Source organism: Lepidochelys kempii, chromosome 8 (assembly GCF_965140265.1).
Source record: "Lepidochelys kempii isolate rLepKem1 chromosome 8, rLepKem1.hap2, whole genome shotgun sequence".
NCBI lineage: Eukaryota > Metazoa > Chordata > Testudines > Cheloniidae > Lepidochelys > Lepidochelys kempii.
The window spans coordinates 89,408,173-89,431,912 of NC_133263.1; the positions used below are offsets into that span (position 1 = coordinate 89,408,173).

General features: G+C 40.7%; 1 protein-coding gene across 3 annotated transcripts in view; it reads right to left on the reverse strand.

Moving 5' to 3' along the window:
• PDE4B (phosphodiesterase 4B) overlaps positions 1-23,740 on the reverse strand; it is a 395,290-nt gene that overhangs the window by 294,111 nt on the left and 77,439 nt on the right. The window contains exon 1 of one of the 3 annotated variants that reach the window (XM_073357425.1): positions 6,957-7,443. The exons of the other annotated variants lie outside the window; for them this stretch is intronic. Within the exon in view, the coding sequence (XP_073213526.1) occupies positions 6,957-7,192 (236 nt within the window). The 5' untranslated portion in view covers positions 7,193-7,443. Of the gene's footprint in view, positions 1-6,956; positions 7,444-23,740 lie in introns of those variants that run through there. 3 annotated transcript variants of the gene reach the window in all.

Consider the following 23,740-nt stretch of genomic DNA (forward strand, 5'->3'; position numbering starts at 1 on the left):
AATATACGACTGGAAGTCAGAACTCAGGGGTTCTCAAAACAGCTCAGCTACTGTGTCAATATGTGTCCACAGTAAATCACTTAATCTTTGTGTCTCTATTTACAACTCTGTAAAAGTGGTAATATTTATTGCACACTTAAAAGGTTTGTTCTGATTTAGAGATATAAATTCCAGCAATATTCTCTGTACTTAAAATGGGGAATGCCTCTAGAACCACTAATATCCCTAGGACTGGAAGGAGTGTTTTAAATGCACCCAGCATACATGCCTCACAGGGATGAGCTGAAGCTTAATTAATGAATTTTTAAAACCAAATTGAGGTCCTCAGATGAAAGGGCCTTTAAGACGTGTCATGTATTGTTATCAATACTCATCTATTAATAATTTAGTTTTCAAATTTAGATTTTTTCAAGTGAATTCCACTCTTTCATTAGCTTGGGAAGGAGGAGATACCTAAGTAGTGGAAAATACATCCTTATATCCCTGTGCTTTTTTGCAAGAATAGATCCCTCTGTGTACTTCAGAGAAATATTTATGCCCATCAAAATCATGAACACCAGAGCTCCATGCTCTGCACTTCGTCTCTTTAATAGCTGTAGAATACTTTGCAAAGTGTTTACACTTGCAAATATTCTGCTTCAATTGTGACAGGGTGTTTTACCCGCGTTAAGTGGCTGGGGACAGGGGGAAATCTCTCCCTTCAGGCCCCCCATTGATATAGGTAGGGTTCTTAGGAAATTTATTCTTAAGAAACAGGGAAAAAATGGGTTTCGGGATTTACTGCCATCCCCATTTCTGCTAAATTTTTCTTGTTTATAGACCCTTAAAACCAGAGCTACTGAAGAGGAAGGGGGGAGGGAAATCATCTTCCTACCTTCATGCCCTTAGGGACTTGCAATTTATTTAAGTAGTCTTTGTTCCAGAAATTCTTCCGGATAGATGTGTGAGGGAATATAGACTTCTGAAAGGCAACTGACTTGGTATGGCACGACATTTCAATTAAAAAACTAGAATGATACAAAATTAACATGGCACACATGAAATGGATTAAGAAACGGCTCACTGACTACTCTCAAAATGTAACTATGCATAGGGAATCTTCATTGAAAGTGTTTTTCTAGTAGAGTCCCTTAGGGATCAGTTCTTTACCCTGCACTTGAATATTTTCATCAGTGACCTGGAGAAAAACATAAAATCATCCCTGATAAAATTTGCAGATGATATAAATACTGTGGGACTGATGAATAATGAAGCAGACAAGTCTCTGATACACAGTGATCTGCGTAACTTGGTAAGCTGGGCACAAGGAAACAATGTGTGTTTCAGTGTGGTGAAATGTGAACTCATACATCAAGGAACAAAGAATGCAGGCCACATTTACAGAATGGAGGATTCTATTCTGTGAAGCAGTGACTCTGAAAGGACTTGGAGGTCATGGTGGGTAATCAGCTAAACAGGAGCTTCCAGTGTGACACCAAAAGGACCGATATGATCCTTAGATGGATAAACAGGGAACAGTTATGTTACTTCTGTATTTGTCACTTGCGTGACCACTGCTGGGATATCGTATGATGCCCTCAGTTCAGGAAGGATGTTGATCAAATGAAATGGGTACACAGAAGATCCACGAGAATGGTTAAAGGATTGGAAAACAAGCCTTATAATGAAAAACTCGAGCATCTCAATCTAGTTATCTTATCCAAGAGAAGGTTCATGGGTGACTTGATCACAATCTGTAACTACCTGGAACAAAAGTCTGATAATGGGCTCTTAAATCTTGCAGAGAAAGGTGTAACATGATCCAATGGCTGGAATTTGAAGCTAGACAAATTCAGGCTGGAAATAAGGTGCACATTAACAGTTATGGTAATTAACCACAGGAACAATTTATCAGGGATTATGGTGGATTCTCCATCCCCAGCAATTTTTAAGTCAAGGCTGAATGTTTTTCTAAAAGATATGCTCCAATTCAAACAGGAATTAATTCAAGGAAGGTTTGTTATGTTATGTTGTTATACAGGAGGTTAGACTAGATGATCACAGTGGTCCCTTCTGGCCTTAGAATTTATGAGGCATGAATGAAGAATATATAGTATGCCAGATACCCTCCTCCTCTTAATTTTGACACAATATTATCTTTCCACCCCCTCACTCTGTTTTTCCTGTCTCAATAGAGACTTTAACACTGCAGTATGCCTGCATGTCAGCCAAAGTTCAGAGGAGAAATGCGAAAAGTCGAATAAGGAAGCAACAGCAGTTTCCTCACTCGCTCCAGTTTGATCGAAAAAAGCCTAAGAAGCAGCCAGCTGCTCCCTGAAGAATGCAAACAAGTATATGGACCAGATTACATGGAGCTAACAAACAAGTTTGGCGTTCAGCAGTTAAAAGAACTGAGGCAATATTCTACTACTGTTGTATAGCAAGCTTGAAACAACAGGCTAAAGCCATAATGTATTGGAGCTTCAGGGAGAGAAGTTATGCTGAGATACTAGTCCAGTATAGTCTCAAGAACAGAAGTCATAGGTCCCAATTTTCTCCTCGGCAAAGGGAGGGGTCAATATAATGGCAGATATTCCCTACTCCAGAAGCTTCGAAACTGAGGCAACTTCTCCCTCTAGCATCATCCACCACTCCCTGGAATCCCATGAAAGCTTCTCCACTGAAGCTTTGTGGGGATTGAGGGCGCCCATGCCATGGTATCAGGAAGGAGAGGCTGATGGAGGGGGAAATTTGCATCCCCAGCATACTCAACTTCCTAGGGGTAAGGTATCAGCAACCAAGTTGTTTTTATAATGGGCACAGCTACACTTAAAATGCTACAATCGCACCGCTGCAGCTGCATCGCTATAGCTCTTTAATGAAGACGCCCCATGCCGACAGGAGAGAGCTTTCCCATCAGAAGAGTTAATCCACCTCCCCAGGAGGCAGTAGCTATGTTGATGAAGCCCTCCCACCACCACAGTTCTGTCTACACAGGGGTTAAGTCGGTATAACTCTGCCGCTTAAGGGTGTGGATTTTTCATACCCCTGAGCAACATAGTTACATTGATATAGGTCTGTAGTGTAGACCGGACCAATGTTGTTTTAACTACAGCCTCCTCAAAGAGGGGATTTTTTTTTAAAAAAATTGTTTTATACAAGTGCAGATAGCTTGCCCCTTAATGAGGCTCCTCCAACAAAAGCAATGACTATCTTCATGAGTGGTCACGGGTTCTAACATGGCCACTGTCCATGCAACAGAAATCAAAATGAAAATTGATCTTGCTTTCTTCTTGCCCTCTTTTCGCTGCATCACAAAGAGACACACCAGCAAAATATTTTGAGGCACCTGATTATAGAATAAGTACCATTTCCTGTGGTTTTAGGTGGCGCTCTCTTGCACTTAATGGGATACAATAGGTTGGAAGAAGGGATGGTCCAATGATTAGGGGACTGGCCTGGGACTCAGGAGACCTGGGCTCAATTCCCCACTTTGTCATAGACTTCCTGTGTGACCATGGGCAACCCATGTAGCTTCCCAGTGCCTCAGTTCCCCTTCTCTAAAATGGAGATAGCAGTACTGCCCTACCTCAGAGAAGTTTTGGTAGGATAACAGTATTGCCAACCTCAAAAGGTTCAGACATCATGAGTCAGACCTTAAAAAAAAAAAAAACACAAAACGTTTAAAAAACACCTGAAAGTCAACCTATAACTAGTGGGCAGCCTATAACTACTTGAGGCTTTTTAATTGATTACAGAAACAATTTTATGAGAACTGTCGGTTATCCTCAGCCATAATCAGTCCATCAGAGTTGAGCTTTTAAAAACAACATTTCAATTCTAGTGGGTTGCAACTAGACAAGTCTTTACTATTTGGTTTCACCAGTTTAGATAGTGCTCATTTAGCAAGGCAACATGTGACATATGCTGCAAGCTTTGATATGCCTACAGTAGGTTGTACAACTTCAGGTAATTAGAAAGATCAGTAGTTGTTCACTAGGCTTGGAACAAATTCAAATGCTATCACTTTATCATACCATACTAATTAACTTGTTAAATTCCAGAACTGGAAATTTTGTAAATCAAAACAGGCTGTATTTTCAAAAATTAAGGACAGCATATGATTTATAATTTACCATAGGGTATACTTTTTAAAATATAAAGAAATATTTTCATTTCAGTTATGGTATATTCACTTCTGGAAGGATCCTCCGTCTGACAGAAAAAATTAAAGTATACATTTCTCAATACACTTTATCTCTCACACTGTATTTTCTTCATTTAGTACATATTTGATCTAAAAGAAAGATGGACATCTCAAAAATATCTAAAGCTCCACTGTGCTTTCAGATAATATGGCCCCTGTACTCTATGACATTAAAATGTAAAGTAAACAGAAAGAAATAAAAATATTAGCCAAAATGAGGGAGAAAATTGCAAAAACACGTTAGAAAAATCAGTTCACTTCCGTTCATTCAAAAGGTAAGGCTCATCACACAGCACAGCTGGGAATTATGCAGTAAGAGATAGGGGAAGTGACCCAGGTCATATAAATATTATTAAAGAACTATTTACAAAGTCTTGAGGACAAATATTTAAATAAAACTCTGCTAGAAACAGCAATGTGTGCTAGAGAGTGAGTATCTTTTGTATTTTTTTGTACAAGGAGGGCCCAATTCTGCCACCCTCACACGCTGAAAAGGGCTTTACTCCAACAGTAGTGCCACTGACATCAACAATACTGCTCAGTGTGAATAAGGACGGCAGAATCAGGTACGTAGAGAATAAAATTATTTTTAGACCTTCTACTATGAAAGATATAGGTTACAAGATATTTAATGCTGTATACATTGACCTTCCCTATATACTGATCTTCCGGATCTTCGAGGGGGGAGGGAGGGAAGAGAAGAAGCGGAAGAAATATATTCTAAACAAAGAAAGCAAACAAGATATACAAACCAAAAGTACCCTATTTGGCAAGTATATGTAACACAATTGCATAAAAATTCCAATATAATTTCAGAAAAAAGTTATCTAAAAATTCAATAGTTCACTTTAATTTCAGTTGTTTCAATTTTATTGAGCAGATTACAAAATGAAAGGAGAGTACGTACTGTTTGCTAGGGGTGTGTGGGGGGGTGTTATACATACATGTGTTCAAAACCTACAATACATTACATTCTTGGGATAGATGGTTTTCTTGTATTTCTAATATTAAACTTAGTATATGAGGGGAAAAATTTATATTATATGTTCATCACCATTACATTGTAAAAACCTCACAAAATTCAACAAGTATGGTTACTTTTTAAAAAAATATCTGGAATAAGAAAAACCCCAACACATACGGACAAATGAAGACACTTAATTTCCATCTGTCCATATTTTAAAAATATATTATGATTAAATATGCCAGGTTTAATTAAACCTTACATATGTCTAACCATGAGCTTAATCTGATTACACCCCCAAAACACCCACAGAAGTACCACTCTTCACAGTATATGTTCTCCCCCTCCACCCCACCCCACACCAGCATGTATTGAGAAATTAACATCCCATTGTTCCCCTGATAAGAAGATATAACAGACATTCAAGGGAATTCATGTATACAGACCTAGACACTACTGGCTAGTAACCAATTAAAGGGCTAAATGAAGCTCAAGGCCATACTAAAGTTATTATACCACTTTGGGTGCCATAATATTCTTTATAAAAAGAGATGCACCATTCCCGAACCATGAATTAGAATAAAAGGCTATGTTACAAGTTCATAAAAAAATTACATAATAAATTCGGTATTCTCGTATTCCTGTATGTATGATCAGTGTTTTTTCTTAAAAGTTTCTCACAGATCTAGAGCCAGAACGACTGTTACAGCTGCTAATTTGCCAGAAACAAATATCTAAGGTAAAGGAGGTTTAGTGCTTCATTTCAGAAAGTTCTTGCTTAAATGCAGCTTTGACCTTTTTCCAACACAACTCAAAACACACCATTTTAAGAACAACATTCTACATTATGAAAGGAGAAACATACAAAAGGTAAATTATTTTTTTGGTATATTAAAATGTCTGGTCCTTACAAATATATATGGGGTTCCCTCGTTCTCTCTTTCCTTCTCTGATTCAGTTCACAGAAAGGGAAGTTAATGAATGTGGCTGTGTGCGAGTGTGTTATACAAACATGCATGTTATTAAAAGTTTGGAGATTTGGCTCTAGTAGTCGACTACAGTAGGTTTATATAAAAAAAGTTTTGTAACCACACACAATGAATTTAGGAGAGAAAATATGAACCACTCGAAATATGAGCCACTCTTTCTTTTGTTAATCCTTTATGACTTCATTTACCTGGCTTAATACAGCAATTCCCTTTATATTTTCACCAAGTGGTAATAAGCTTCAGCTCAAAATCAACTGTGACAGCATGCAAATTGCTGACTGCCCAAAAATGGTCAATTTAAAACATATGAATCTTAGCTACAACCTTCTTTTAAAAGGAGGCTGAAAGAAGGCACAACATTTTTACCAAACAAAAATAGTCAAAAGCCACTCAGTAAAGTTGTAGCCTTTACCAGCATTTAAGCCTGACAGTAGCATAGCAAAAACGACCCAGTCTATGTTCTACTGTTACCTGCAATCAGAGTTGATATAGAAAGAAAAAGCATTTCAAAGATTCCTCTGAAAGAAATCCACATGCTTTGCCTACAATATGTCTATGAAAGTTCCTGGGTGCCTGTTTTATTCAATGAAGATTAACTACAGATGCATGCATTATAGGCTGTACGTATTCTGGAGAACAGAAGCTGAATGACAATTGTACAGGCACTGCATTGTACGTATTTCAGCTGCCCTCTGTTCTGTTCATTTCACACTTGCAGCAAGTATTATGAATGGATCTCAGCTTATTTTTCAGCATTAAAAACATAGCCACACACGCACTGGCTTGTAAAGACAAATAGATATCAAACAGATCTTACCATGTATGCGCCACTGTAAAGCGACGGCGTTGACGGATGCTTTTATTCACCAGCAACTTTCTGAAAAAGCATGGAGAGTTCCTTGGAGAGCTGCGAGGTGAAATTTTTGGAGACGTGGGTCTGTTCCCTGGCAGTTTGGGAAGCTCAAGTTCTAAATGCATTTGTTCTTTGAAAGTCTTTATGTAGATATCTGACTCTGGAGCAGCAAGTTCCCTAGAAGAATCTTTTGCTGTCATAGCTTGGATGTTGTGTTAGCTTTCACCATTCAAAAAACATATCAAAAAACACATCACAGAGACATTGCTTCAGATTCAAATGCTGATAGATTGGCAAAGCCTAGCCCTGTCATTCACAAGGCTGAGTCCCGAATGGAAAAGCTACCTAAAACAGCAGCAGCCTAAATCGAAGAATAAGTCAATGCTTTATCAGACAGAGCTTTATCAGCCCAGCTTTCCCTCTGAAAATGCGCCAAAGTGCTTTCTGTGTCAGTAGCCTCCTTGTGGATGTGGCTTGTCTGCAAGCTATACACTGACACTCACTGAATTCATTCAGCTGAACATACCAGCTCATGAAAAATTCATAAGAACTCCCTCCCGATCAATCCTTTTAATAAAATACTTCATCAAGAAAAAAATACTAGATTTGTCTGCATATACTAAGAAAATAAAGCTGTTTACAAACATATTACAAAACAGTGCAACCTGGTTCATTCAGGCCCAACATAAAAAAGATCTTCATTCAGAATTATTTGTGTAACCCACACTGCAGTAGCTCCACCCATGACATGCTTATTGGCTCAATATTGTTTTGACAACTGGACTCTATTCAGCCCTTCCTTATACTTGTGCATGTGTCAGATTTTCATGAAATTTTGAAGAGGGTTCTAACACAGTTACAGTGTAACATGCTAATCTGTGTGCTCCCAAGCAGCCTCTGTACACATCCTAAGGGTCCCTGACGATGACTTTTCTGAATCAAACCAATGCTAGCATGAGCACATAATTTGCAAAAGGGAAAGGTGGGGAAGGGAAAAAATGCAAGTGGCAACCTAGCAAGAAAACAAAACAACAACAAAAAAAGCTACTCATTATTACCTGAAACTTTGGTAAAATCTGCAAGAATGTGCATCCTATAGTTGGAGTAGCATGCTGTGCAGCAGTTCTCACTGCTATTATGGAGGACTATAATGGCCGAGTAGGAACAAAACAAAAACCTTTATGGCAGCGAGAGCCCACATATCTGAAACAGAACTAAGACCACTGAGATGGCCAGCAAAGGGTGACTGAAAGGAGATGGCTAATGCTGATGGTTGAGAAATCTGTCAATTCCACTGGAGCAGGAGGAAATTAATTTAAATCTGAACTTTTATTTTAAAGAAAGAATGTTCTTATGGATTTTTTTTAAGATGAGCTAGTATTGTGAAATTTAATGATAGAATAGAATCATAGAAATATAGAACTGGAAGGGATCTTGGTAAGTCATCTAGTCCAGTCCCCTGCACTGAGACAGGACTAAGTATTATCTAGTGCAGCAGTTCTCAAACTTTAGGAAACTGGAACCCCATTTTTATTTAAAAATTTTCACGGACCCCCCCCCAGCCACCCTCTCAGCCCGAGGCCCCACGCCCACCCCACCTCACCTCTTCCCTGCCTCTTTCTGCCCCCTACCTGGGGAACACCAATCCCCGCTCCTCTCCCTCCCTCCCAGCGCCTCCTGCACGCAGCTGAACACCTCTTCTGTGACGTGCAGGAGGCACTGGGAAGGAAGGGGAGGAGGAGGAGGAGGAGTTGTTACTCTGGAAAGGTGGTAGGCAAAAAATGGGTGGGATGGTAGTATTAGGATTTCTGGGCATGTTGTGCTTATTCACATTGCATTTTGGTTTGTCTTGGCTTTAGGTGTACATGGGGCCAACTTTTACATATAAAAGGCAACAGATTCCAGGCAAGGAGTTTACAGGGAAGATTATCTTGTCTTCCTGTAAATTAGAGTTGTTGGTAGTTGGAATGGAATGCTAATGGCTGGGGAATAGCTAAGAACATCCTCCATATTTAAGCAGGAGAAGATGTCCCTTTAAATAGGAAAAAAAGTGATTTCCTAGATTATGTGAAAAGTGAAGAAGGGAAAGATAGCCCATATCAAGCCAGACCTAGGTGGAAGTATTCTGGCCTCTCAATAGAAGTTGAATACAGCTGCTAACATATCAATTACAGAACACACCATCCTAACCTCAGGGTCTTACATAGCTCTTTTCATCCATAGATCTCAAAGCATTTTACAAAAGTGGGTAAGTCTTATTTAGCTTCATTTTTCTGATGGGGAAGTTGAAACAGAAGTTAAGTGACTTCCCAAGGTCTCACAGCAAGTCAATAGCCAAGCTGGGAGAAGGACCGAAGTCTCCCAACCTTTAGTCCACTATATCACTGCTGCCTGTTTGCCTTCATTTCTATTTCTTGGCATCATCATCAATAACATTGCTTGGTTAACGCTGATGTAACGTTCACTGTGATGCATACAGACCTAAGACCTTTTCTTCCAGTATTAGCACTCTGGTTTAAGTTGGGGAAAAGTGTATAACATGAAGAGTTATAAACTCAAAAGGAGGAGGGGCAGGAACCTCCAAAAATCACTAAATCTCTCTCTTCAGTACAGTTCTCCTTCAGGCCTAAAAGCTGCTGGCACCCTCCACATAGTGGGAATGGACCAGAAAGCAGAAATACAGTAGAGAGCTTACCTCAATTGCTGCTATTCTATTTCCCTTTCCACCTGCACAAATGTAGAAAAGACCTGTCTGCTCCCCTTCTAAAAGACGGGATAATGAGATACTATGTTTCTAGACTCTCACCCCAGTGAAATAAAGGGAAACATTTAATCCTTTCAGAACATCAGGTGTTAATCAGCTGTTACATTACTCTTTACTTTGCCGGCATTTACAGATAAAAGACAAAAAAACCCGCTAAGAATTATTCCAACCGATTAATAAAATTCATGCAAATGCTTAATCTGGAGTTCAAAGCAAAATTTCAGGGATATTCTCTAACACATGATGAGGCAAAACAACCAATGGAGATAGTAACACTAAAAACTCATTTATTTTAGAGTTTGAAGAATCCTTTAATAAGAATATATAAAAGCAGAAAGAAAGAGTGGGGATTATACAACAGCTCAGAACACACTGAAAGAAAGAAAACCATGCAGCACAGAATAGATAAATATGAGGAGGTTACTTACCTGTAACTGGAGGTTCTTCGAGATGTGTTGACCCTAACTGTATTCCACTGAGATTTTACTCATGTGCGCCATGCATCCGAAGCTGGACAATTTGGAAGTAGTAGCATCCATTGGTCTGCGCATGCACTCTTCGCCTCATGGTTTCGTCCGAGGTGATGAAGGGTGGGGGAAGACTGACTGCTTCTCCAGTTCCTTCTCCACTGCAAATCAAACAGATCCACAGCAGAGGGGAAGGAGGGTGGGAAGCGGAATACAGATAGGGACCACACATCTCGAAGAACTTCCAGTTACAGGTAAGTAACCTCCTCTTCTTAAAGTGATGGTCCCTATTGTATTCCACTGATGGTGATTAACAAGAGGTACCTTGGATGGGATGGTTGAATGGAGGACAGTCGTGTCAAATGAGGCATCCGTCACAGAGTCCTGCACCAAACCGTAGCTGCCCTACATATGTCTGAAAGTGGCCCACCTATGTGCGGGCTGCCATGTGGCCGAGTAGAGATAAGGAAGTCCTGACTGGGACAGATGAACTGTTGACTACCGGGTGATGAGTTCCTGCAGAGCCTGGAACCTGTCCCTTGATAGGTAAGCTTGTGACCAAGTTGATGGAGGCCCCTATGAAGTCTAGGAACTGTGAGAGAATCAAAGTTGATTTTTCAACATTGAAGCGGACTTCCAAGGATGAAAGGAGTCTGAGCAACATGGAAGCCAAGATTCCAGCTCTGTCTCTGGATTGTGCTACTAGAAGCCAGCCACCAAGATTGGGGAAGCGATGGAGGTGGGCTGCTATGACAGAGAAAACTTTGGAAAAGTCCCAAGGAGCAGTGAAGAGTCCAAATGGCAGGACTCTGTACTGAAAATGCTGATGGCCCACAGTGAACCACAAGAATCTTTTGTGGGTTGGATGGATGTCTATGTAAAAATCAGTGTCCTGCATATTGAGAGCTGTAAACCACATGTCTTTTTCTAGAGACAGTATGATGCTAAGGTGACCATACAAAACTTGAGCTTGTGAATAAAGTGGTTGAGGCAATGGATCTCCAGGATTGGCCTCCACCCTCCCTTCTTCTTGGGTACCAGGAAGTAAGTCAAATAGAACCTTGTGCCCTGATAGTTCAGAGGAACATATTCTATAGCTCCCCTTTGTGGTAAGAAGTCTACTTCTAGGGCCAGGATATTATCATGAGAGTGGTCCCTGTAAAGGGATGGAGGCGGGGGGACATGGACAGAGGTAGAGTGGGGAACTCAATTGTATAGCAATAGTGGATGACATACAGGACCCACTTGTCCATTGTTATTGCACTCCAGGCTGGTAAGATGACCCCAAAGGAGATGGGTTGGTTGCATTTCCATGGTGGTTGACAGCACTCAAATATCGTTTCTGAGAGGTTTGAATGTGAGATGATGAAGATTGTGAAGGCAGACACAGGGAGCCAGATCACTGGGGCTTCTGGAGCTTAGGAGTAGGTTTGTATGGCCTCTGGTGGAAGAACTGGGGAGTCCTGAATCTCTGTGTAGGTGACAGAACTTCTGCTTGTGTGCAGGTGTATCAATACCCAGTGATTGAAGTCTGAATCTGGAATCCTTGACATAGTGGAGGGAATTGTTGGTCTTCTGATTAAACAGGCGCGACTCATCAAAAGGAAGGTCCTCAATGGTATTCTGCTCCTCTCTGGGGAAACCAGATGAGTTCAACCATAATTCCCTCTGTATGAGGATGCATGTGGCCAAAGAGTGTGATGAGGTATCCATAGCATCCATGGCTGAACGTAGAGCCATTCTAGCCACCAACTTGTCTTCCTCCAGGATATACTGGAAACATTCAATCTAGCTGAGGCAGCTTTTCAGTAAAGTCCTATAATTTACTATAGTTAAGGAAGCCATATTTGGCTAACAAGACCTGGTAGTTTGAAATTAGAGGCTTGTTGAAGAGAAGACCCTGTGTCCCAAAATGTCTAAGCATCTGCCCTCCTTATCTGTCAGGTTGGTGCATGGGTGTTGCTGCCTGGATTGTTCTCTGTTGCTGCTTACACCACAAGGAAATTGGTGGGGGAGTGTGAGAAAAGGAACTCCAACCACTTAGCTGGTACGTAGTCTCTCTTCTCTGCCTCCACGTTTGGACTGGTTGGAGAATGGCATCATTGATTGGTAGAGCAATGCTGCTTGGTACCAAGGAATAAAGGATGTCCAGGAGCTGGTGCTGCTTGTCTTGTACTTCCTCCAGTGGAATATGAAATTCATCCACCACCCTTTGCAGGAGTTCTTGAATTGCTGAAAGTCATCTGGGAGGTGAGGGGGAGGCTGAAGTTACTGCAGCATCTGGAGAGGATGATGGGAAATGCTCTTGCTCCGGTGGTATTGTCACATCTGGACTCATTGGTTTGTTCTCCATAACCAGTTCAGCACGCCCTAAGCGACGATAGGGGCGAAGCCTCCCTGGCTGAATGGGCGGGTTCCAAGGGTGGGTACCGGGGCCAGGATCCCTGATAAAGACAGCAAGATGGATCCGGCAGATGTTGTGGAGGCCCCATGGAGAGGGCAACCAATGACTTCCCTGCTGCTGGAGAGGAGGGTACTGCCACACTGCTAGCAGTCCTTTAGAGTACTCATAGTGATGGTAGGGAATGGGCGGCCTTTGTGCTCCATTGCAATCCTCCAATGATGAGAACTCAGATCCCAGTTCTGATGGTGGTACCATCAGAGCCAGTGGAAACACATAAACCACAGGCAGATGAGTCAAAGCGTGACCTGATTTCACCAAGTCCTGGATAGGAATCAGACCTCCCCAGTGCAGTTTGCAGAGGAAGCCATGGAGAACTTGGTTCTCTATGATGAGCTGCTCATGTGGTTCTGGTGATTTCTCCGATTGCCCCAGTGTTAACAATATCCGTTCCATAGCTGGAGCCAGTGTCGGAGCAGAGGACTGCCCCAGAACTGACAGATCCCTAGTCTTAAGGGAGGAAGACCTTGAGGGCAGACAGGTGTCAGTGCTCAGTACCGGGGGATCTGCTGAAATGCTCAGTTGTCTCTCTGTGGCTGGAACTCATGGAAGGAACATTGTCCTTCTTTGGTTTGGAGGAAGACTTACTGCATGCTTATGCACATGCCTCCTTGCCTGCCAACTAGGCCCCGTCATGGGGTCCATAGCGGCAGTACCACCAGAGCCAGACTCAATCTCTGTAGCCAGAGGTGCACTCCTGGCTTGCTCAGGCCCATATACACACGGGGTTCCCTGGCGTGGGTTGGACTGAGGCCTCATGGCGACTTCCATGAGGTGCTTCTTGAAGTGGAGAGCCCAGCTTTCTCAGGTATAGCTATTGAGCAAACTTACCTAGAACCTGGTGTTTCCAATAATGGAAATTTGAAATAACTAACAGCCTGAGTCTTTTCCTGACCACAACAATAAGAGATTCTTGGACAATTGAACAAAGAACACTGAAGCCTGGCTGAAAAAGCTCATTAACCCAGAAAATGGTTAATATATACACCCAACAACCTGCAACAAAACCTTTAAGAGCAACTTCTACTAAACTTGCTCATATCTACACATGAAACACTGGAATCATAGTAAGGAACCCCAGAACCAGTCTACAGAAGCTAAGTGAGAGAGGCAAAAACTAAGAGGATGACCAATACCGTATCTATTGAATCAGAGCCTTTCTAAACGAAGCCTCCAAACTTTGAGACGATCTACAACTGCCAACAAGGATAGATTATATTTTCAATTAACACTTTTTCCTGCTAAAGATTCTATTATTTATACATTTTTAAGCCCTGGTATTAGGATAAAATAAAAAAAACAGTCCAGTGCACAAAAGTGGAAAGATGTGTATGCTGTGGGAGAGGAAAGGTAGTTGGCTGACTCTTTTTACAATGCTTTCTGCCAGTGTCAGAGTAATTGGGTGCTTCTTCCAAAAGGAATACTTTGTGAAAACACATTCAGATCAAAATAATTAGGAAGCTCCTCACTCTGTCACTTAGATCATTGTTCCACACAGAGACATTAGCAAGGATGAGTCAACCCCATAGAAAATAAAAAAGTAAGAAAAAACTGTTCATGTAACAGATGCTGGAAAACTATATTTTCTTCACAAGACATACTCTGAGTCCCAAAAGATAATGCTAACCTGTCAACGAATTCACTAGAGGAGTATTTCAAAAGAAATGCAGATTGCTGGTACTGCATAAGAACGGCCATACTGGGTCAGACCAAAGGTCCATCCAGCCCAGTATCCTGTCTATCGACAGTGGCCAATGCCAGGTGCCCCAGAGGGAGTGAACCTAACAGGTAATGATCAAGTGACCTCTCTCCTGCCATCCATCTCCACTCTCTGACTGGTGATTAAAAAAAGACAAAACTTCATTTTATAATAAAGGAGTCCGTTTAAATATCAGATTTTAACATTTTATTTGAAAAGTAAAAATTACTGCCCTTTCCAATACCCTTAACTTGAGAATTTTAAAAATCTTATTTTTAGGTAATATAGTGATTATTAAAATACAGTTCTACCTTGAAAAGAATTACTGTGGAAAATGACACATTTTTGCTCAACAGATAAGCTCCCCATGTGTGTGCGCAGAGTAATATGTGCTTGCTCTCAATGCAAGTCCCAACTGCTTTTTACTCATGTTAGCTCTGGGAAGGCTTTGGTTATAAGGGAGAGAAAGCTTGATTCCATTCCCTCTAATGCAGCATCAACGGAGGGGTTTACGTGGTTCTGGTTATTTACTTGTGCAAACACAGTGATGACAGTAGGGTTGCACAGGTGTCACAGAGGGGAGATCACCATCTCCAGAACCTTTATTAATAAATAGTGATGTGGTGAAAGAAAGAAGCTAATCTGATTCTCCAGAATTGGCAGTGAGAAAAACCACCATCTTTTAATTTGTAAACTGAGCACTTGTGATGTGAAAACCACTAAGACATAATACATATTAAACTTCACATTGATATACAGTCACTTTTCAGGGGAGAATTGTACTTTAAATACCATCAATGCTAGTTTTGTAGTGCTCCTATGAAATATAGACCAACAAATGAAAATTATTTTAAGGAACATAATGGATTCCCTGTAGAAATTTAAAAATAATATCCCCTTTCAAGAAGGCCCAAGTGACATGCTGACTGCATTCCACTGATAAGTACTGTTGGCAAAATATTTAGCAGGAACACAGTCAGTCTCCCGTTTGAATTCAAGGATGTTAATTCTTTCTGCTCTACTCTTGATTTTGCCATTAGCTCTGTCTGAAAAAGCAGCAAATCTGACAAAAAAAAATAAGCCCTTATTTTCAAACTAGAAATGAGTCAATCAAAAATATTTAGTGTTTTGTGGGTTTTTAAAAATCACCCTATATATATTTTTACTAAATAATTTGTTCTTTCCCATCTCCCCCACCCCAATAACTATTTTTTCTTGAAACACTTGTTTTATTTATATTAGGCCTGAACAACAGGAATAGTGTCAATCTGACTCAAGATGCAGGTGCTCAACCATTACTACAGTATGGTAAAGGAAAAGGCATATTGCAGCATAGGAAATGACGTCCTAAATCATATGTAACCCCAGTGTATAAAAATAATAAAATTGTAATAGCAAAGGTATTATTTCGAATAAGCCAGGAAGAGCTCTGACTCAGTAGACAACAAAAAGAGCTCTCAATAGTGTGCTCTTTTATGGAACTCTGAACAATGTCCAACAAACAGTCTTTTGGACTAGGAAATGAAAATAATTTTTGAACAGACTGTTTCAGTTTTCTTTTTTCATTCTGCTAAAGAAAAAAAAAATCTCACACTCTCCTCCTTCTGCTTGTTTGCAACATCTGCTGCTTCACAGCCTAGAGCTTCTGGAAGGTGGCCTCTGAAGAGTGCCATTAAAATATTTGCAACATGTCTGAGAGCTTTGCTTACTTTTTACTGAAAATTTCCCAGTGGTGGTTAAAAAGAAGCTGTAATACATCTCTGACTATTAAATGCATGTATACACTGTGGTGTGGTTTAGCATTAGCAAGACCGATTCGCCACGCTAAAGCGATAGAAAAATCTGTTTGAATTTCTCATACTATTTACAATTCACTGCAATTTCCACTAGCACAAGATGAAAGATAAAATTTTGATTTTAATTTATTGGTTTAAAATTATATAGTCAATAGCTCTACTCCCACATCAAATGACTGGACAAATACAACTACTTTTTGCAAAAGCTATCAAAAGGGACCACTGTGGGGGTATTATAAATGGTCATAGACAACACAACACACAGCAACAATTTGGTTTGCAGAATAAAAAGAGCTGGGGGACAAAGCGTAAAAAGAAAGAAGCAGCAAGAAGCTATTGGAAAAGATTGTCCTTGAATTTATCTTAAATATTCTGGTAAAATTATCCAAATGTAATTGTTTACTGCAGGTTGAACAAGATTTATCCAGCTTCTAAGCAGTGGTAGTTCTGAACTCTTGGTATTTAATCACAGTATATTCAGTTTTCTTGGTATAGACTGTTTAAACTGTCTATACCAAGAAATTTGGCTTAATTTTTGGCTTTTCCCCTTTCAGAGACACGAGCATCATTTGTGTTACAGCATTTTGTATTCTATATATTTTGTCTCTTCAGAAATGCTCCGTCCTCCTACTGAGACCAAGGGAACATGGAAGACTTGGTTCATACTAGCCAGAGATAAATGACTCTACCTCAACAAAAGAAGCATAACACTATTCACTTTTATGGATGCTACGCTACATGTTGATAACAGTTACCACCTTAATGTGGCCAGCCTGAAGTTTAGATCTCTTAAAGAGAACATTGGTTGTAGGTGTTCTTTCCTATAAAAACTACCCAAGTTCAGAATACAGGTGAAGTCACAGAAAAGTAATGGTAACCATGATCCATTTATTGTTACAAATTATGCAATATATCAGAGGTGGCCAAACTTACTGACCCTCTGAGCCACATATGACAATCTTCAGATGTTCAAGAGCTAGGGCATGCCTGCCAGGGCTCGGGGCTTCAGCCCCGCTCCTGATGAAGCCCCAAGACCCCTCGCCCCACTGGGAAGAAGCCCCAAGACCTCACTCCCTGCTGGGCAGAAAGCTCTACACCACCACCCCGCTGCAAGGCAGAAGTCCCAAGCTCCCCCCAAGTCTGGTAGGTGGAGAATGGGGGACATGCGAGGGGGCTCCATGAGCTACACTTTAATGGTAAAAGAGCCGCATATGGCTCGCAAGCCCCAGTTTGGCCACCCCGGCAATATATTTTGATACCATGGTGACAGGTGACAGAGATAGGTAGCCACATTTTTTCTACATTCTGCAATTTTTAGTACTCAGATTACAAAGGAAAATAAGTTTTTAATGATGCTAAAAAGCTACCAAGTTGTCATTTTTTTCTTACAGGCATTCAGAATGTTTTCTTCTGGTAGCAGCAACCCTGTATAGAAATAAATGTGTGGGGTTTTTTTTAAAAAAAAACTGGCATATAAGGCATGAAGTATTCACTCTATTCATGCTGGGAATTTCCTCAGCAAGTTTGACTATTTGGTTTAGAATATTTCTTAAAGACTTTTTAACAGCCTGCTCTGTTATTCATTGAGGGTAATCACAGTTGTCAGGCTGTGATGTGGGCTGCTTAAGAATACAGAACTAAAAGTGTATATTTTATTAATGAGATTGTGACAAACTCCACACTGGGTCCAAAGGAGTTACAGGACAATACTGGGCCCAGGTAGCCCCACCCCTTCCAACCTGCAGAGCATGATCCAATTAGAGAGGAAGCTTAAAAGAGAGTAACTCAGCTCAGTCAGGGGCAGGAAGACAGACCTACCCTGAGAGCTCCTGGACAAGGGTGCTGAAGACACCTCCATGTGAGAAATAGGAGTGTGTGCTTGAGCCCAGTTGGGGCTTTTCTTTTTCTTTTGTTATCTTATAGTGGAACTGAAGACATGGGAAGAGATGGATGGTAGGAAGTGATCCAAGGAGGGTCACTCTGAGGGCACCCCAGGGTACCACATATTGTTGACTCCCACAGTGCCCTGGGTCAGAACCTGGTGGAATGGGAGGGCCCAAGCTCCCCTAACAATTGCCCCTGCTGCAGCAGGGTCATAAGCCACATTCCAGTGCCATTTCCCCTCTGATAGAGGACAAAGACACTGCAAACCCGAGGTGAAGCTAAATTTATCCTCGGGTGAGGAACTTGATTGAAAGGCCTTCCTGCTCAGAGGCAATACTGGGTGTACTGCCCATTACACCACCTGGCCCTCTGAGGGCTCTCTTACAGAGATCAATAAGCAAATTTACTCTTCGGAGACAAAAACCCATGTGATCACTTCTGAGACTGAGATTGCAATGCAACATAAGAATGTTTTGCAATATTACACATTTCATACATGCAGAGTTTGAGAAGCAGCTTCAGAGAGAGAGGACCAACAAAACCCCCAAAAGCTATTGCCCAGACTGGTCTTTCTCTCTCTCACCTGTAACCCAGGATGCAATTCTATCAATTTTTTGGTGTCTGCACTTAGATGGCCAATCAGGTTTGTAATTAGTGCCAGTTGCAATGGTAGCTTCTACGATAGGGATTCTGATCCCCCAGAATTGAACTGAGACCACTGATTCATTACTGATCACCGATTCTGACTGTCTCTAAACAGCCATACAATAGAAAATTTGTTCACTACTAATTCGGGGTAGTTTTGAACCAGCATACTAGATATAAAAGGTTCAGTTATTGCAGCCACTATTATATTACCCAGTCAAACTGGCTTCAGCTAGTGTGGTATATGTATAATCTTCTGGTAAAAATTATAGCAATACTAAACACTTAAATACATTTCAATATCTACTTTTTTTTTTTTTATAAAGGATTGATAAAGGATAATCACATACAACTGATTCAAGCATCCGCTTCATCAAATCATTCATACACTCTTCTACTATCCCTACCCTTTGTAATTATAAATTACAGCTGGAACAGAAGTTGGACCACAGGGCATGACTTACTCAGAGAAAATTCCAATTTAAGTCAATAGTAACTAGCAATGTGTGAATCTTAAAATATTCTGAAATCTGGTTCCAAGAAGCAGAGCCAAATATCTTGGGTCTTGGAAATCTCCAGTATGGAACTGCGCTAAGAATAGTGTCTCTCTCAGTATTTTGGTGTTTGTGCAATATACCCAAATACTGGCAAACAAAGAGTGGGAAAAAAAATCAGTCCAAAAGTTAATACAGCCTCCACCTTGAGGCGCCTCTCATCCTTGAGAAGATTTTAGGAGCAACTTAAATGGCGCAAGTTATACACAGACCTTTATTTACCTATGTTGGTGACATCAGCTAAAACTATTAAAAGTGACTGCATCATAAGAATTGTAATCCCACCAGAGGCTGTTTACTTTTCGCATTTCTCTCGGTTTAGAAAATGAAAAAATTAATTAAATCTGTTTCATTTTCAGATTCTCAATTCTGTAATGTTTGGGTTTCAAACACTGCAGGTACATAGTTATTTGTTTATAAACAATGTCTTCTTCAATGCATAGTTAAAATTTTATTGTGTTAGTTTTTTTAGAGAAAACTTTCCAAGTATACATATTTTGGGCTAAATTTTAAGTTCATTATGTCCATTTAATTACATATATTTTTCACGACAATATTCTCTTTGCAACTCAGAAATAACGTGTATTTAGATCTAGAATATAAGCACATGTGTAAAGTGTTTGTTGCCTATGAAAAGGTGTAAATCATGGCTTTGTCATGAGTCTTTAACTAAGGGTCAACACATTGTTGTGCTGTCCCTGGAGCACAGGGCAGATTATGAATTTGAGTCAGAATCCACTTTCTAGGCTCCCGTTTGCTCTGAGGCGGAAAGTATCCTGTTCCAGATATAGACCCGATGCAAGTGTATCGTCAGTCCCTGGGGTGGTAGTGACCATGTTAGATGGTGGAGCCAAGACTACCATTCTCTACCACCTCCTGCCCACCAGTGTAGGAGTTTGGGGGAGACAAGGGTAGCAGTTCTGTGCAGGCTACATCTCTTCCTTCTCTACTACACATGATATGACTACCCACCAAAGGAGTACTTTCCAACCACTGTCCTCCCTTTCACAGCAGCACAAGCTGGGCCACAATTCATAATTCAACACAAAATTGTAGCTGGTCTGGTAGCCTATTATTAGGTTGTCTGACACTTCCCATTATAAGGCCCTATTTTCAGTTACTTAAACTTTACTAAACTTTAAACACTGGAGCTCAAAATGTTCCATACTGGGTATCTGCCTCAGGCTGGTTTTTTGTTTGTTTAATTTCAGCCAAAATGGTTCAGCCATTTCTGGGAATGGGGCTGGGGAAAAAATGTTTTTCAATGTTAAAAAAAAAAATCTGGTGATCTTTTTTGTAGGAAAGTTCTAGCAACCGGATACTTTGGAGTACAAACCTGAATCTGGCAGCGGAATAGCCTTTGTGTCAGAGATGTGCCTTTTTGCCATCCTTGTAAAAATCCATCCCAATTTGGCCAAATTTGAAAAATTGCGGTTTGCACATGCTTAGTAGACATTTGCTAAAGTTTAACAGCTAAAATTACTGAGGATTCTGCCCCTGATGAGCATACTCGAGCCTCTCACAGCTCCTAGTACTGACCAGATTCTGCCTGCACCATCCCCACAGAGCATATACAGAGCAGGTCCTGGACTGCACATGCTCCATCCTCTTACAGATACTGTAAGTGACTGCACTGTGTAAGCAGCACCCACACAGAACAACTGTGCTTGTTCCCTCCAGCTGAGGGCTAAAGGGGTGAAGACACATTATCCCTGGAATGGCTGCTCGCAGCTGCTCTGTGCCAGGGTGAGGCTGTGCACCTCTCTCTCAATCCTGTGTTCCCAGTAACTGCCCCCTGTTGGCACTCAGGCAGTGTGTAGGAGGAAACTGATTCAGGAAATGCCAGAATTAAGGCTGCCTGTGGAACCCTTTGTGTGTATGTATTATGAAACACTATTTTTGCCAGAGAACCCCTGCCTCATTTAGTGCACAGAATAGATGGTGCTCACTTAATGAACAGCTTGCTATTAAATATTTTCAAAATTCTCATCTATGTTCTCATCATCCTTTTTTTCTGGCCTTGGCAAATGCCATCCTGCCCACTCATGTCATTCAGAATACAGCTGCAAAGATCATCATCCTAGCCCGTTGCTTTGACCACACCATCCCTCTGTTTGCAGCCCTACCTTAACTTTCTAGGCTCTTCATGACCCATCCCCACCCTACCTATCACCTCTGATCAGTCCATGTTGCCAGCCTCCGTTGCTCACTTCTTAAATTTTCAATCAAGCACATTCATGCTTCCTCTTATGCTGCCGGTCACGCCTGGAAGAAGTTCCCCATCAACATCCGCAAAAGTAATTCATTATCCTTCTTCAAATCTCTCTTTTGCCATGTAGCAAGTCTATGGGGAAAAACAATTGAAGACAGTTGGCAGTTTTTCAAAGAGACATTATTAAGGGCACAAGAGCAAACTATCCCACTGCATAAGAAAAATAGGAAGTATGGCAAGAAACAACCCTGGCTTAACTAGGAGATCTTCAATTATCAAAAACCTCAAGAGAGTCCTACAAAAAGTGGAAATTCAGTCAAATTACAAAGGATGAATATAAACAAATAACACAAGTATGTAGGGACAAAGTTAGAAAAGCCTATGCACAAAACAAGATCAAACTAGCTAGGGACATAAAAGGAAACAAGAAAACAAATACAAATACATTAGAAGCAAGAGGAAGATCAAGGACAGAGTAGGCCCATTACTCAATGAGTGGGAAAAGACAATAACAGAAAATGTGGAAATCGCAGATATACTTAATGACTTCTTGGTGAAAACTGAAACAAAGAAGGTTGGTGGCAACTGGATGTCTAACATAGTGAATGCCAGTGAAAATGAGGTAGGATCAAAAAGTTTAAAATAGAGAAAGTCAAAAATTACTGAGACAAGTTATACGTCTTCAAATCACTAGGGCCTGATGAAATGCATCCTATAATACTCAAGGAGCTGACTGAGGAGATATCTGAGCCATTAGCAGTTATCTTTGAAAAGTCATGGAAGACGGGAGACATTCCAGAAGACCGGAAAAGGGCAAATATAGTGCCCATCTATAAAAAGGAAATAAGGACAACCCAGGGAATTACAGACCAGTCAGCTTAACTTCATTATCTTTCCAGGTGCAGGAGCAAATAATTAAGCAATTTATTTGCAAATACCTAGAAGATAATAAGGTGATAAGTAACAGTCAGCATGGATTTGTCAAGAACAAATCATGTCAAACCAACCTAATAACAAGGCTTGTTACCCTGTCAGAGAAAGCTGATAGCGGGGAAGCTGTAGATGTGGTATATCTTGACTTTGTAAGGCTTTTGATACGGTCTCGCATGACCTTCTCCAACAAATTAGGGAAATACAACCTAGATGGAGCTACTATAAGGTGGGTGCAAAACTGGTTGGAAAATCGTTCCCAGAGAGTAGTTGTCAGTGGTTCACAGTCATGCTGGAAGGGCATAATGAGTGGGGTCCTGCAGGAATCGGTTCTGGGCCCGGTTCTGTTCAATATCTTTATGCCATTATCTAAATCATTGATGGAGAGTACACTTATAAAGTTTGAAGATGATACCAAGCTGGGAAGGGTTGCAAGTGCTATGGAGGATAGGAATAAAATTCAAAATGATCTGGACAAACTGGAGAAATGGTGTGAAGTAAATAGGATGAAATTCAATAAGGACAAATGCAAAGTACTCCACTTAGGAAGGAACAATTAGTTGCACACATACAAAATGGGAAATGACTGCCTAGCAAGGAGTACTGCAAAAAGGGATCTGGTGGTCACAGTGGATCACAAGCTAAATACGAGTCAATAGTGTAACGCTGTTGCAAAAAAAGCAAACATCACATTCTGGGATGTATTAGCAGGAGTATTGTAAGCAAGACACGAGAAGTAATTCTTCCGCTCTACTCCGTGCTGATTAGGCCTCAGCTGGAGTATTGTGTCCAGTTCTGGGCACCACATTTCAGGAAAGATGTGGACAAATTGAAGAAAGTCCAGAGAAGAGCAATAAAAATGATTAAAGGTCTAGAAAACATGACCTATGAGGGAAGATTGAAAAAATTGGGTTTGGTTAATCTGGAGAAGAGAAGACTGAGAGGGGATATGATAACAGTTTTCAAGTATATAAAAGGTTGTTACAAGGAGGAGGAGGAAGAATTATTCTTCTTAACCTCTGAGGATAGGACAAAAAGCAATGGGCTTAAATTGCAGCAAGGGCGGTTAGGTTGGACATTAGGAAAAACTGTCGGAGTGGTTAAGCACCAGAATAAATTGCCTAGGGAGGTTGTAGAATCTCCATCATTGGGGATTTTTAAGAGCAGGTTGGATAAACACCTGTCAGGAATGGTCTAGATAATACTTAGTCCTGCCTTGAATGTAGAGGACTGGACTAGATGACCTCTCAAGGTCCCTTCCAGTTCTAAGATTCTGTGAAACTACTGCCCATCCTGCTGATCATTATTGTCTCATTGGTTCCTTGATCTCTTCCAG